Source organism: Erpetoichthys calabaricus, chromosome 17 (genome assembly GCF_900747795.2).
Source record: "Erpetoichthys calabaricus chromosome 17, fErpCal1.3, whole genome shotgun sequence".
In the NCBI taxonomy this organism is placed as follows: Eukaryota; Metazoa; Chordata; class Cladistia; order Polypteriformes; family Polypteridae; genus Erpetoichthys; species Erpetoichthys calabaricus.
Genome location: NC_041410.2, coordinates 85,513,977 through 85,530,218, shown reverse-complemented (window position 1 = coordinate 85,530,218; position 16,242 = coordinate 85,513,977). Strand labels below are relative to the sequence as shown.

The following is a 16,242-nucleotide window of genomic DNA, read 5'->3' as shown; positions in this document are numbered from 1 at the left end:
AACTACATCTGAACTGAACCTGCCAGGAACTATGGGAGACCCTCCAGATTTACAGGGCAGTTCCTGGCAGAGGTCGGCAGGTGGCCCCGCGTCTTGGGAGAGGATCACCCACCAAATTCAGGTAAGCTTAACGACAAGATCAAAACACAAAGTACAATGCGCATCATCAACAAAAGCAACATTAACATAAATAAAATGGGACAAAATGAGCAAAAAGGGCATGAAACAAGACCCCTGGATGAAAAATGACAACATGAAATGAGACCCTTTCTCCACACTTAGTATATCCAAGCTGCATTCCTCGCAGCAGTGCCAGCATGTTTAGATCACCACAGATGTTCTGGTAGTAGTTGATATCCTGCTTTATGTATACTTATGATATGTGAGGAAGTCACAAAAAAAAATTGACAATTGCAATAAAACGGCACACAATAGGAGAATGTCATTGTGAGTTTTTTGTGATCAGCAGGGCAAAATCCACAAGATTCACCAAAAAGTGTTCAAGAAGCAAAATCTTCATTGTCTGATGCTACGAACACACGAACCAGTGATGCAAGCCATGGATTAATCTCTTGGTAAGGGCTAAAAATTGTACATTTAGAAAGAAAGAAAGAAAGAAAGAAAGAAAGAAAGAAAGAAAGAAAGAGTAAATGGAGTAGAAATCAAGAAAGAGTAAATGGAGTAGAAATCAAGAAAGAAAGAAAGAAAGAAAGAAAGAAAGAAAGAAAGAAAGAAAGAAAGAAAGAAAGAAAGAAAGAAAGAAAGAGTAAATGGAGTAGAAATCAAGAAAGAAAGAAGTAAATGGAGTAGAAATCAAGAAAGAAAGAAAGAAGTAAATGGAGTAGAAATCAAGAAAGAAAGAGTAAATGGAGTAGAAATCAAGAAAGAGTAAATGGAGTAGAAATCAAGAAAGAAAGAAAGAAAGAAAGAAAGAAAGAAAGAAAGAAAGAAAGAAAGAAAGGTAAATGGAGTAGAAATCAAGAAAGAAAGAATAAATGGAGTAGAAATCAAGAAAGAAAGAGTAAATGGAGTAGAAATCAAGAAAGAAAGAAAGAAAGAAAGAAAGAAAGAAAGAAAGAAAGAAAGAAAGAAAGAAAGAAGTAAATGGAGTGGAAATCAAGAAAGAAAGAGTAAATGGAGTAGAAATCAAGAAAGAAAGAAAGAAAGAGTAAATGGAGTAGAAATCAAGAAAGAAAGAAAGAAATCAAGAAAGAAAGAAAAAGAGTAAATGGAGTAGAAATCAAGAAAGAAAGAGTAAATGGAGTAGAAATCAAGAAAGAAAGAAAGAAAGAAAGAAAGAAAGAAAGAAAGAAAGAAAGAAAGAAAGAAAGAAAGAAAGAGTAAATGGAGTAGAAATCAAGAAAGAAAGAAGTAAATGGAGTAGAAATCAAGAAAAAGAAAGAAGTAAATGGAGTAGAAATCAAGAAAGAAAGAGTAAATGGAGTAGAAATCAAGAAAGAGTAAATGGAGTAGAAATCAAGAAAGAAAGAAAGAAAGAAAGAAAGAAAGAAAGAAAGAAAGAAAGAAAGAAAGAAAGAAAGAGTAAATGGAGTAGAAATCAAGAAAGAAAGAAGTAAATGGAGTAGAAATCAAGAAAGAAAGAAAGAAGTAAATGGAGTAGAAATCAAGAAAGAAAGAGTAAATGGAGTAGAAATCAAGAAAGAAAGAAAAAAAGAAAGAAAGAAAGAAAGAAAGAAAGAAAGAAAGGTAAATGGAGTAGAAATCAAGAAAGAAAGAATAAATGGAGTAGAAATCAAGAAAGAAAGAGTAAATGGAGTAGAAATCAAGAAAGAAAGAGTAAATGGAGTAGAAATCAAGAAAGAAAGAAAGAAAGAAAGAAAGAAAGAAAGAAAGAAAGAAAGAAAGAAGTAAATGGAGTGGAAATCAAGAAAGAAAGAGTAAATGGAGTAGAAATCAAGAAAGAAAGAAAGAAAGAGTAAATGGAGTAGAAATCAAGAAAGAAAGAAAGAAATCAAGAAAGAAAGAAAAAGAGTAAATGGAGTAGAAATCAAGAAAGAAAGAGTAAATGGAGTAGAAATCAAGAAAGAAAGAAAGAAAGAAAGAAAGAAAGAAAGAAAGAAAGTAAATGGAGTAGAAAGAAAGAAAGAAAGAAAGAAAGTAAATGGAGTAGAAATCAAGAAAGAAAGAAAGAAAGAAAGAAAGAAAGAAAGAAAGAAAGAAAGAAAGAAAGAAAGAAAGAATCAAATACAGATCCATTCATTTCTGAAAGACCCCAAAGAATTTCTCTTAAACAATCCAAAACCAAACGATAATGGGTAAATCTTTATGATATCAATTCCGTTAGAAAATTGGTAACAGAAAACGAATACAAGCCGTTCTGTTGGGGTCTCTAAAGTTGCTTACTCCCACATGCATAACATGGCGCTCCAATTTAAACAGAGAAGAGACAACAGATTTACTCTAAACCACAGTTATCCTCTAAAAGAATGAATCAGAAAATGTGCATTAGCAGTTTAGGCCACTTGCTATCTAAGCAATGAGAGAGTTGGCCACAAAAATGAAAGGCAAATTAGCCGAAATCAAGTATAAAACCACTCTGCGGAACATGAAAAAGTGATGTCATTTGCTTCTATTTTTCAAAAACGATCCCTAATTCTGTTCTCATTTTGCATAGTTCTTGACAACTATGAGCAATCATCTTTTCTTGTTCAATAATCCTCAAAAGACATTTTTGCGGTTGCACTTTAGCGAGATACACTATCAAAGCCAATGGGGCGAGGAGGAGGAGGAGGAGGAGGAGGAGGGAGTTTTCCTCAAGCTCCAAAAGCCGAGGGTGGTCATATTCATCTGAAGTTAATTGTAATAGTCCTGTGTTCCACTGCTTTTGATCTCAACAAATGCAGGAAGAAGAACGGAAATCTTTCACATGTGAAAAGGGTGCTAGGGCAAGGGCGCCACCGGGGATGGAACAGGGATACCACTATCTGGCATAAGGCCTCTAGGAGAGAAAAGGAGATTCCTGCAAAAAGTTCCTGCACAGGCCAGTATGGAAAGACAGAGGCTGTCAGTAGGTGGGGTGCGAGTAAAAGGGGGCACCACTGAATGAAGAAATGAGGTTTAGTATGGATGGAGATATTGTACGTCCTTCCAGGTAACACAAAGGCAGATGATCCAGTGGGTGCTGCAAAAGATGGACCATCTTACCCTTTCAAAGTTGGGAACTTCCAGCTAGGAGTGGCTCTTCCCAACACTGCAGACTAACAAGCCATAAAAATTAAATAAGCTCTGAGACTGGCAAAGATTGATTTCTAGTCGAGCAGTTGTGTAGGGGTGAGGGCCTGTGGCCACTGTGAACATCCGGGACCGAACGTTGTCCACCCCTGTAGTGGAGGAAATCAAGAAGCACAGTTGAAAATTTGACGAGGCTCTCTGCATTGTGCCTTGTCTTTATGCTAACCAGTTTCTGTTGTACTTTATATTTTTCTGGTTTATGCATATTTGGGCTTGTCCACTACTTGGATTAGTGCTGGATGAGGTGTTGATGAGGCCAGCAGGAGGCGCTTACCCTGTGGTCTGAATGTGGATCCCAATGTACCAGTGCAGAGATGGGAGATGTGTCGACCTGCAGAGCCACAGCATCATACGTCACCGCAGGTCTACGCCAAAGAACTATGATTACAATGGGATGTGTGCCTGGCTGTGGGATTATGTGCCCTGGTGCCTTGTTTTTACTTATTTAGGACAAGTTGTACCCCACGCAGAATTCCAGACCAGAAGTGAAGCCATCCTTTGCTTATCTGCTGCAAAAAATACGCCCATTGGACCTCTGAGGCACACGGATCAGGCAGCTTGCAGAGGAGAGAATCGTCTATTGTTCAATACAATAAAATTGTAAACGTTCATCGTTCATACATGTCACCTCACTTCAAGCGAAACACCAATCGCCGATACTAAATGTACCTGAACGGCTGCTATTCCAAGCCATCCACAGAATCCCATTGTTTTTCCATTTGAACCGTCAGAAACTTCCTTGATTCCAAAGACAGCAGTTGAAATCATTCAAGTAAGGTCCTCCCAATGCTGTCGTTTGTAAATTAATCAATCTACAGATATCTTCATTTTAACTAATCCTATTTGTGTACAATAGCCAGTGTAGGTTAACGTAGTACCGACAGGCTATGGCTCAGAAGCCCTTATTGAACATGGGATTGGGGGCAACGGAAATACGAACGAGCAATTCAGACTAGGGAATCCATTCCCAGGAATTCGAAAATTCCGCATTTCATTCCCAGGAATCCCGGGCTGTGAACGTTTTTTTGACCGACACTTATTTTTAATAAAACTACTGCAATATGTTGACACAAATAAAAGACTAACCTTATCTACAAGCAGTTCATGCTGTCATAGAAGTACATGTATCTTTAGTTGTGGTAATAAGAGCATAGAAAGCACAACATTCTTACAGGTGGCGCAGTGGTAGTGCTGCTGCTTTGCAGTAAGGAGACTGTCGAAGATTGTGGGTTCGCTTCCCGGTTCCTCCCTGTGTGGATAGCGCTTTGAGTACTGAGAAAAGCGCTATATAAATGTAATGAATTATTATTATTATTATTGTGTCCATGCAGAAGTACGCCAGCCGCTGAGAAAGCACGCTCTGCCTCTACTGAAGTAGGCGGCACAATCATCAGAAACTGATACACTTGTTCTAAACAACGCCAGATACTGATACACTTGTTCTAAACAACGCCCGTGCTTGCCGTTGCGCTGAAACACCGCCATTTCAGCTTTTACTGATGCATCCAGTTTCTTGTCAGCATTATGTGATGGCAAGTATCTTGGCACAGATAATGCGGATGCAACAGACTGGCGCATTGCAATTTCAAGTTGTTGTTCAAAGCTGTTGCCCGATAAAGTGCAAGCTGCAGCAATGGTGCCACCTTAATTATTTTCAACTATAACTCCATTATTTCTTGATCGATTTTTACACTTTTACACACTATATATGCGAGCTTGGCCGTTCCCGTTTTCCCAGGAATTACAGCAGTTTCATTCTCGGGAATGCGGGAATGTAAAATGTCCGAGTTCAGTTCAGATGGAGCTATTGCTTGAGCATTTGCATCAGCCATCACCCCTCGACCTCACAATGCCACCTCCTGACCTTCTTTTTTCCAGCAATTAGCTTCAACTTTGGATGTTAGCGAGAGCTTAGAATTTTAGTTCTGGTCTACGACCTTTTTGCCTTTTTGTTTTTGGATATTCTTCTGTTTTAAGATCTTTGCCTTTTCTGGATTACAGACTTGCTAAATAAAACTTCATCACTAAGGCCAGGTTTATATTTCACGCGACATGACGCGTGCTCCAGCGGACGCTACTGCTACACAAGATTTTACTGTTCATACTTGCGCGCTTACTTTACGTAAATCTGGAAGATTCCACCAGGTGGCAGTGCGAGATATCATCACGGTGAGAAAACGTTCGGCTTCGCTGTGTTATGAATTGCCTGAAACGTTCATTAAATTCTGAGGACAATTTGCCGCAATATCTCTGAAAAGGATGTTTAATGATTAAATCCATCAATCCAGCGATGTGCCCATTCCAGCTGGCATTGGGCATGAGGCAGAAACAATTCCTGGATGGGGCATCAGCTCATCGCAAGGTGAATACTTTCTCAAAAGAAAAGGGGCCAGGTTTTAAATCCATAAAGACGTGTCACTCTCCGTGGGCGCGATTGCACGGCCGCGGGGAGTTAATTGGAGTAGTCGGAGTGAGTCGCACCTGCACGTGTGGGGGCGTTCGTTCGCAATTGCTTCATTGGCTTCCTGTGGTGTGTGTATATATATATATATATACAGGCCGGCACAAAGGAAGGGGAATGAATCGAGAAATCGGGATGGACAGAGGAAAAAGAGGTTAAAGGACGTGTAAAGGCAGGTTTGGAAAGAGGATCTGGTCACCTGACGGTTTTGAAGCAGAATGAGCTGGGACCCCACGAAGAAGCGTTTGGTTGTGGCGCTGTATGGGCTAGTCCACCCCACTGAATGTTCGGGTCAGTGGGGTGAGCAAGGCAGGTGTCCCCCCCGAGGGATCTGAGGAGCGACTACGTGAGCATGAAGGAAGAAGGGAGGCGAGCCGACCTAGGACGGTCCGGCAGTGATGTCTTTAATGGAAGCCAAGACGGAGGTCGGCCAAAAGGAGCTCGTGGCTGTTGGGTCTCCGCCGGCTACATGACTTATGGGTGAGCCAGGGAGAATGAGAGAAGGAGGCATGCTAAGATCGTAATAAGCGCAGTGGTCGCAATGCTGCCTCGCAGTTAGGAGACCCGGGTTTGCTTCCCGGGTCCTCCCTGCGTGGAGTTTGCATGTTCTCCCCGTGTCTGCGTGGGTTTCCTCCGGGCGCTCCGGTTTCCTCCCACAGTCCAAAGACATGCAGGTTAGGTGGATTGGTGATTCTAAATTGGCCCTAGTGTGTGCTTGGTGTGTGGGTGTGTTTGTGTGTGTCCTGCGGTGGGTTAGCACCCTGCCCGGGATTGGTTCCCTGCCTTGTGCCCTGTGTTGGCTGGGATTGGCTCCAGCAGACCCCCGTGACCCTGTGTTCGGATTCAGCGGGTTGGAAAATGGATGGATTTTAACGTCAGATTTTAAAGGATTTACTGTATTTATTGGTTTTTATCCCAACGTTTCACTGTTTTTAATGGATTTATTTATTGGAACGGTGTAGCACTGCGCTTTGTTTTGACACAACTGTTTATTTTAATAAAAGCACCTTGGCACTTTTTGAATGATCCCCTGGCTTCATTAGAGAATTGTCCTCATCTGTCAGCTCATCTCGGTGACATTACAGACGGTGTCGGGTTGAGAGCTCCCAGCAGTCGGATGGGAGCGTGGAGCAAACGTGCATCATCACAAACACAAGCACGCACTCACATACATTGGCGTCATTTTAGCGTCACCAAACCTGCATATCTTTGGAAGGAAACCGGAGCCCACTGTGGAAACTCCAGGCAGGGAACACCAGTGACGTGACTCCCTGTGAGACAGCAGCACTACCCCTGAGCTACCGTGCCGCCCCCACATGTGTAATTATTAACAGTATTCATTATTTAAACGAAATTAACAATTTATCTGTAAAATGTAATATACATACTTTAATGCATTTCATCATGAAAGTGCTATCAAGTATAAATCTAAGGATTCTAAACGTGCAGAGAGTTGGAATATCATACATGGAATGTGTTCTGTGTGGCGATTGCTGCTTGCTGCTGCGGTCAGGTCAGGAGGAAGCCCCAGAAGCACGTAGTGATTAACAACGGGGTCGGTTTTAAGATGATGTTTATGACAGTCTACTTTAATGATAAAGTAAACTATGAGATTAAAGTGGACATTTTGAGATTAAAGCCGAAATCTCCACTTTAATCACTAAATACACCTTTACACTGTGTCCTTAATTTTTCTTCACTGTGGCTCAAATACAGTGCTGTACTAAAAAAAAAGAAAAGACGGCACCGAAGATGGTATGCGAGAATTTTAAAATGCATCGTGTCATTACATTGGGGAATATGTGACGCTTGAATATAAAAGCACCACGAATACATCTGTATGTCGCCATTTTGCTTCACCACATCGGACCGCTCATTAAACATCGAAGCGCGCACATCGATCCTCAAAGCGGCCTTCTGTCACATGTAGACAATAAACAGACACTCTGACTTTATTACACTGCACCCTCCCCGACTTTTTATCGGTACAGCAACTCACACACGCGTTGCGTTAATTTCTGTGGATGTGCTCAGAGGATGCATCAAATGAACGCTGGGAACGTACGACAGCGATGTTGCGTGCGCGTACGCGTTCTGAGCGTGAAGTATAAATGAACCCTTACAGTAACGTGTCTGCCCAATGATTTACATTCTAAATTTCATGCATCCAGTCAACTGTGCTTGAGGGAGACACAAGTCGCAGAGGGTATCATTAAAATAGAACTTGTTCACCGGAGAGCTGGTGTAACATGCAGATCTAAATGAATGATCGAGCAACATCGCCATCTGAATCTTCCCATGTCTGGTGAATTCCATACGATAAAGGCTGCTAAGTAAGATGGTAAGCGGCAAGGGCAGAATGAACACAGGAGCTATGGGGGGGCACTGGTGGGCACAGACAGCAAAGTCAACCTAAGCGGGACGCCGAACCAGCAGACAAAGGGTTACAATGTGGCTAAATCTTAGCGAGCTGCCTGACAAACACAAGCGTAGCGACTTAAAAAGAGCCGTTTGGAATTCTAAACGAACACTTTGGTCACTTGGCATATTTATAAAACATACAATTTCACCTTACACACTGTAGTTAGTTAGTGCTGCACGGTGGGGCAGGAAAGACAAACGGTCTGGGCAGGAATTTGGAGAAATCGTATTCTCCTGATGAGAGGGAAGGGGGCTGAAAATTAAAACAGGCAGGTGGTACAGTGACAAAGGTTTAGTTTAGAAGTTTGTGAAAAAGAACATACTCGTCATTCGGCATACGCTAAGCCTGACTGGCTCACCACTAATACTGTGACAATGTCCATGAACCCCACCTCGTGAATCTTAACAGAGGGTTTAAGAGACACCAAACGTCAACAGAGCATTTCTTTCAGGGGTTCGAACCAGGGGTGGGGTTGGACGGGGTTTACGTGTTGTGTCTTAAGTGGGGGGGATCACTCGAACAAATATGCAGCTACGCTAAGCTTGACTGGTTCAGCACTAATACTGTGACAATGTCCATGAACCCCACCTCGTGAATCTTAACAGAGGGTTTAAGAGACACCAAACGTCAACAGAGCATTTCTTTCAGGGGTTCGAACCAGGGGTGGGGTTGGATGGGGTTTACGTGTTGTGTCTTAAGTGGGGGGGATCACTCAAACAAATATGCAGCTATTGCTCATGCAGTGAAAAGAAAAGTAACTTGGAACCACCAGTGCTTCCAGCCCACTATAAACAAATGGAGAAACTGCCTCTTTATGGAAGGGGCTCCCCAACAAATCTGCCCATTTACAAAAAGGGCAGCAATAGCAGGATCGGCCAGAAGAAGTTTAAATCTGGGGCTTCTTTAGCAAAAATAATTTAACTCTTGACCATGGGAGGAGTAAGTTTGGGTTTGGCCAGAAGTAACCCAAGCTTGTGGAGAGCAGCTGCTGAAAAACAATCCTGCGAGTCACATTGTCACAGACAGACCATGAAAGGTACCATAGAGCAGGGATGTCGAACTCCAGGCCTGCAGGGCCGCAATGGCTACAGGTTTTCATTCTAACCCTTCTCCTAATCAGTGACCAGTTTTCACTGCTAATTAACTCCTTTTCCCTTCATTTTAAAAGCCCTGTTTTTAAGGATTCAGTCATCCGAGTTGATTCCATTCTTCATTAAATGACAGCCAAACAGAAATGTGATGTGAAATGAGCTGACAGATGACCAGCTAAACTGGGATTTCACACTCCAACCAATCTCTTAATGAGAAGCTGATTCTTACTGTTAATTAAACCCGTTGTTTAATTCCACAGCTTGTTGCTGCTCTCATTCTGACACAGTAGACATTTCCAAAACTGTTGATTTTTCTGTTTTTTCTAAGAACGTCACCAAAATGATTGGTGATTTAAGCAATCAGCCTTACTGAGACCTTCACCTTTCCTTACTTTCAGCTACTGAGTGATGGGCACAGGTGAGCTGGTCATGTGTCGGCTCGTTTCGTGTCTCATTATTGTTTGGCTGTTAATTAAGGAAAAAGAAACAACTAAGGGGCCTGAGTCTAGTGAATTAAAACTGAGGAAAAATAAGTTAATTAGCAGCACAATCTGGTCACTAATGAAGATGGTTAGAATGAAAACCTGCAGCCACTGCGGCCCTCCAGGACCGGAGTTCGACGCCTGTGCCATAGAGTGTGAAAGGTGCTATATAAAATAAGACCCTTCTCAAGGATTCCAAATTCATGAGTTGATTAAATGATGTCAAGTCTTCAGGACCAGAGTAAGTAAAACAGCCCCTTACAAGGATGCTCCCACCACCATGCATGACAGGAGGGATACATTTGTTTTGTTTGTGGTAGGCTTGTGAGTGGCTCTCCGCCAAACATGTGGCACCTTGTTGTGCCCAAATAAATCATTTTGGGGCTCATCTGTCGAGAGAACTGTCTTCCTGAATGTGTCAGGTGGTCTCTGGCAAACTTCACACAGGCTGCTTTGTTCATTTGTGACAGAAGGGGCTTCTTTCTGGTGACCCTTCCATAGATGGCATTCCTGCTCACAGCTCTTCTTTTCATTCTGTGCATTAGAGGCAACAAGGGAGGCTTCTAATTCTCTGGATGTTCTTTCAAGAGTTCCTTTTTCATGATCGTTTTATTATTTGGTTTCAAAAAACAAGATCACCATAAAAATGTTAAAAGGACATTTTCATATATCGACGTGAAAGAAACCCACTCTGGAGCTATATAAAGATGATTCTTCTCTTTGTAGGCATTGGTAAATTTCTGAAATTTTTGGCTCAAATATATGTGCATCGATAAAATTACTTTATACCAGTCCAGAAGCCTCAGTTTGTATTAACAACCTGATCTCAAATTACTTCAAACTAGAATGAGGTACTTGACAAAGGTGCCCTGCATCACCATTGCTTTTTGCAATTGCCATTGAGCCACTAGCCATCCATTTTTAAAATACATTTGAGATAAAGTGGATTACCAGAGAAGGACTTGAACGGAAAATATCACTATACACAGATGATATGGTACAATCAGACTTAGAAACAACATCTTCACAACTAGTCCCTAATGTACTAGAAGACTTTCAAGAGAAAATCATTTTGAATAAAAGTGTTCTTTTTGCAGTGAACTCTCTAGCACACCATACTCAACTGGACATCTACCCATTTATTTTATTAGAACAGTTCAGATATCTAGGGGTAAACATCACAAGTAAATGTAAAGATCTTTTCCAACACAATTTTGTTATGAGCATGGAAAAGAAAATCCAACAAAGGTGAACAGATGGCCAACCCTCCATCTCACATTAGCAGGGAGAATCAATACCTGTCAAGATAAACAATCATCCCAAACTTCTTTTTCTATTTCAGAGCATCTTTATATAAATTAACAAATCATTCTTTAAGAAATTAAACTCAATTATAACCTCATTTATTTTGAATTTGAGATGTCCACCCATTCAAAAGGTGACTCTGCAAAGACCTAAAGCAGACGGTGGCATGGCACTACCTAAGTTTCAATTTGATTACTGGGCCGCAAATATACAAGTGATAAAAACCTGGAAACTGAGGAAAGTTGATTAATTTACACAAGCCTGGTCTGTAGCGAAAATAATCTTTCTGTACTTTATTTATATACCCTGATTTGTGCCCCAGTAGATACAAATTATTGTTAATATACCAATAACCCAACTGTCCATTAATCACTCATAATAGGAAACCAATGCAGGAAGCACTTCAAGGCAGAGGCGCTTTTATCCGTTGCTTCAACCCTCTCAAACCCACACAGTATTCAATGTCTGTTAAACGCTTGGGATTAAGACACTGTGGCGGACGGCGGGCTACTCAACTCGGCTGGGACGCCCAAAGAAGAGAAGGATGGGGGAAGGCAGCTACAATGAGACACTGCCTTCCCCAAGACGCCGGATGGCAAGTTCCCTTGATTCCCGCAGGGCATCATAGAATCTGTAGTTCGGCATCACAGCCCAGCTGGGTACTGAGGGTGCCGCCAGGAGACGCTGCAGAAAGATCTGGGGATTTGTATTTCCCATATAGCCCAGAAGTACTCCCAAGTCACGGGGTCAGAAACCTCAAAGTACTTCCGGGATGAAGAAAACCTCAAGTCCTCCATCTGACCCGGAAGTGCTGGCAAGTCATGGGGATGGAAGAACGGAAGCACTTCCGGGTCAAGGACTATATAAAGGACTACTGAGGACCCAGCAAGCGAGCCGGGATTTGGCAGGTAGTAGGACAGAGCTTGCTGGGAACAGTGGAGTAGAGATTTGTGTTGATTGTTGTGCTGATTATTGTTGTTTTGCCTGTGTATGGTGGCGGAGGTGCTTTTGGACACTATTTCAAGAAGAAAGAGAATTAAAGACCTTCTTGGTGATTTTACCCTGTTTTCAGTGTGTCTGTCTGTTGGGTTGAAAGAGACAACAGCGACCTCTAGCGTCTAACAACACGTTTTGTATTTTGCATCTTATGGACAATTACAATTGAAATTTAACTTCCCAGCAACACAATTTTTCCACTACTTTCAAAATCGAAACTTCGCTTAAAGAAAATTACCCTGGACATGGTGCCAGTCCATCGCAGGGCGAACACGCACACCAGGGTCAATGTAGAGCCTCTAATTCACCTAAGCTGCGTGTCTTTGGACTGTGGGAGGAAACCTGTGAACCTGGAGGAAACCCACACAGACACGGGGAGAACACACAAACTCTGCCTGGGACACGAACCCTCATCTCCTTACTGCGAGGCAGCAGTGTTACCACTGCACCACCATGCCGCCCCCATTTCATTGGTTATCTCTGTTAATTGGCTCACATTCCATCGCTGGTCCACCTGATTCTGCTTGCCACAGAACTTCTTTTTACACCTGCACAGTTACTGTATACTCTGTGTATTATTTGGCTGAATGGGCACTTTCAGACAAATCTTAATACATAATTCGCCAGTATCCTCACTCGCTCACTCACTCCCGTCCGAAGCCGAATGCGTAGTCGCCTTCTGCGCAGCTGCCTGAAAAACCTTACAAGACCGATAATGCGGCAGGCGGCGGATTTACAGCCGCGAAAATTCAAAGAGAAAGGCGACTACGGCCACGAAAATTCAAAGAGAAAGGCAACTTCGACCGACATCCAACCCCAACATCGCGGGAGGCGGCGGAATTACGGCTGCAAAAATTCGAAGAGAAAGTCGACTTCGATTAAAGCTCTAGAGGCCTGAAAGGCGATTTCGACTACAGCTCAAGGCCTAATTACGCATTCATTCAATACACCTATATCAGGTTTGTAGTGCTTATACTTATTATATATTATACTACTAGACAAAGAGCCCGTTTCGACAACGTAAGATGAAACGGGCACGAGTGGAATAATAAGTATAAGCACCACAAACCTGATATAGGTGTATTGAATGAATGTGTAATTAGGCCTGGAGCTGCAGTCGAAATCGCCTTTCAGGCCTCTAGAGCTTTAATCGAAGTCGCCTTTCTCTTTGAATTTTTGCGGCCGTAAATCCGCCACCTGCCGCGATGTTGGTCTCGTAAGGTTTTTCGGGCAGCTGTGCAGAAGGCGACTGTGCATTCGGCTTCGGAGAGACATGAGTGAATGAGTGAGTGAGTAGTAGTGATGGGTCGTTCTTGAACGATTCGTTCATTTTGAACGAATCTTTAATGTGACTCGGGAAGAACGAGTCGTCTCGTGGGAGTGAGTCGTTCAGTCGCGCATGCGCATTTGCGCAACTTTCTATAGTTTTTCGAGTCTTCGGGTTTTTCGAGTCGTTCGTTCATCACGTGACAGCCCCATAAGCTTAACCAACTCAGTCTGAGCCGGAAAGAGAATTGATTAGTTCATTCCTCGAGTCTTTCGTTCTTTTGTCACGTGACCACTTACCGGCTCAGTAGTAGCGAATCATAGACTAAAGACCCAGGTAAACAATGAATTAATATTTTCTGTTTCTTATAGCATTATAGCTTTGTCTTGTTTGAAGTGTGATCAACATTTATGTAAGCAGTAGATGTGTTAGGGAGGTAACAGGTAACATTTTAATTATATTTTGCTAAAATGAACGAAATGACTCGAAAAAAGATTCGTTCATTTTGCTGAACGAGACTCAAAGGTCCGAGTCGGTAAAATGATCCGAACTTCCCATCACTAGTGAGTAGAATGTTGAATTATATATAAGATTCCACTCATGCCCGTTTCATCTTACGTTGTCAAAACGGGCTCTTTGTCTAGTTCCAAATAAACATGCATGTAATGATCGGAAACGACAAAATTCAAAATATGCAAATGGGATCACAAATGTTCAGGCATGACTGTATTTTAATAGCAGCATTGGGATTATCACTGAACGTCATCAACAGCCTTTACAATTCAAATTTAGTAGCTCACTCCATTTCGAATATTGTAATAATTACGACTTCAATAGGACATTTTGTAGCCCACAGTCTGGCGCAGTAACATCTGTACATTACTACGGAATGCCCTTTGTGCCAAAACAAAAATCAATAAAATGGCAATTATGAAATAAGTACAGCGATATATAAATTGTGAAAAAATTGTGTAATTAAAAGTCATCTATTATGAAATTCAAAATCATTTTATTACTAGAGGTTTGGTTTCACAATGCCCTTATTTTTAACGACCCTTTTTATTTCACAATGTGACAAAGTGCTGCCTTAAAATGGTAATCCCCCAAAATAGCAGAAGTGAAAATTAAACACATGACAGTTATTTTCAATGAAATCGGAAGCCAGCTGCCATGTGTAGCTATGACAGATGTTTAAATGTTTTTAGCACAGAACAGTAATTACAATGAGTACCTCAGGTGGGAGTCATCACTCACACACGGCCGTCCAAGGATAAACTAAGCGGACATGAATGACAAATGCAAAACAAGACTGAAATATCAAGCAGCTGAAAAGGTGTGCATTTTAGTTGTCAGGATATCTGACCCCTTGTGGCAGTTTCGAGCAAAGCACTTAGCCGACACTTGACAGGTTATGGAACCCACTTCGATCATTTGTTTTCTGACAACTTTGTTTTAATTTATAATGTGGATATAACAGCATTTGATTCAAGTTCAGTATACTGCAAGGCAACACATCTGTGGTCTGGAAGTGCTGGGTGGGTTGCAGCATAATGGAGCAACGGTATCCATGATTAATGTGGGATCAAAACATCCAGAAGACAACATCAACAATCAGTGCAGCCGGTTCACACGCTTCGATCAATTACATGTCAAATTACTCACAATGAGGTGCAGACAATGGCTGTCAGCAGAAAGCAAGGGCTTCAGGATGTTTTAATCCAGATTAAAAGGGTCAGGGAAATCTGGAACTACACCTACCAAGGGTACGGCCCAGACAGCTTCAATAAAAATAAAAAATTCTGAAATGAGGCGGTTGAGCAATTTTCAATCAGCTAACAATACAGATTGAACCCGATGTTTTGTTAAAATGATTGTAGAGGTGAAACCTATAAAACATCGACTTCACACATAAGTGGAAAAAGATGATCAGAAGAAGGAGGAGGAAGAAGAACTGTAGAGGTGAAAGAAGTGGACTACAAGGTTGCCAGTTCACTTCCCACCTTCCATCCCCTGTTAAGTCCTTCAGCAAGTCCAGTATTCGACTTTTCTCTTCCTCGGCAGTGCTGAGAAACCATCCAGTGGGGGGCAACTGAGCCTCGCCCAGAAACTCCGCACCCTAACCTGTAAGTATCGACATCCCCAGAATGGTGTCACACTAGGAGCACAGGATGTCCCTGAACTTGACCCGCTCACTAATAGAGAAACCGAGCAGACATTTCTGCCATTGTGAAAGCCCATGTTCTGTTCTTGTGCCACCGACTGCCTATTTTAGTTCTTTGGTTTGGATTTTGACATCTGCGGTGGGTTGGCACCCTACCCGGGATTGATTCCTGCCTTGTGCCCTGTGTTGGCTGGGATTGGCTCCAGCAGATCCCCGTGACCCTGTATTTGGATTCAGCCGGTTGGAAAATGGATGAATGGATGGATGGATTTTGACATTAAATGGGGGTGGATGTCGATACTTACAGGTTAGGGTGCGGAGTTTCTGGGCGAGGCTCAGTTGCCCCCGCTGGATGGTTTCTCAGCACTGCAGAGGAAGAGAAAAGTCGAATACTGGACTTGCTGATGGACATAACAGGGGATGGAAGGTGGGAATTGAACTGGCACCCCTCAACTTTGTCCCCTCACAAGGAATCCTCCGTTCTTTTGTCTGTTCGCAGTGTGTACAATTCAACATCATTGCCGTAAAGAAATCCCCACAATAAAATAAGCCCCCTTCTTAGTCCCCACAGACACATTTCTAATGACTCACGTGTTTAAGGTTAGAACTGTAAACCCAAAGAACATTACCTGGACTCCTTTCATTCCACAGAGAAAGTAATACTGCCAAAGAGGTTTCGATTTATCAATATGGATCTCACTGGCAGCCCTCGTAAAATCACTGCAACAAAAAAAAGAAACGAAAAGACCATTACAAGTGGTGCACTGCTGCCATCTGCTGTTCAGCCCGATAAATGCAAACTGAA

The 16,242-nt window shown here is 42.2% G+C and overlaps 1 protein-coding gene across 2 annotated transcripts in view; it reads right to left on the bottom strand.

Moving 5' to 3' along the window:
- The window catches only part of galk2 (galactokinase 2), a 181,961-nt gene that overhangs the window by 151,498 nt on the left and 14,221 nt on the right, over positions 1–16,242 (bottom strand). For both annotated transcript variants that reach the window (XM_051920919.1, XM_028822951.2), the window contains one exon: positions 16,067–16,157. In XM_051920919.1, the coding sequence (XP_051776879.1) occupies positions 16,067–16,157 (91 nt within the window). The remainder of the gene's footprint in view (positions 1–16,066; positions 16,158–16,242) is intronic.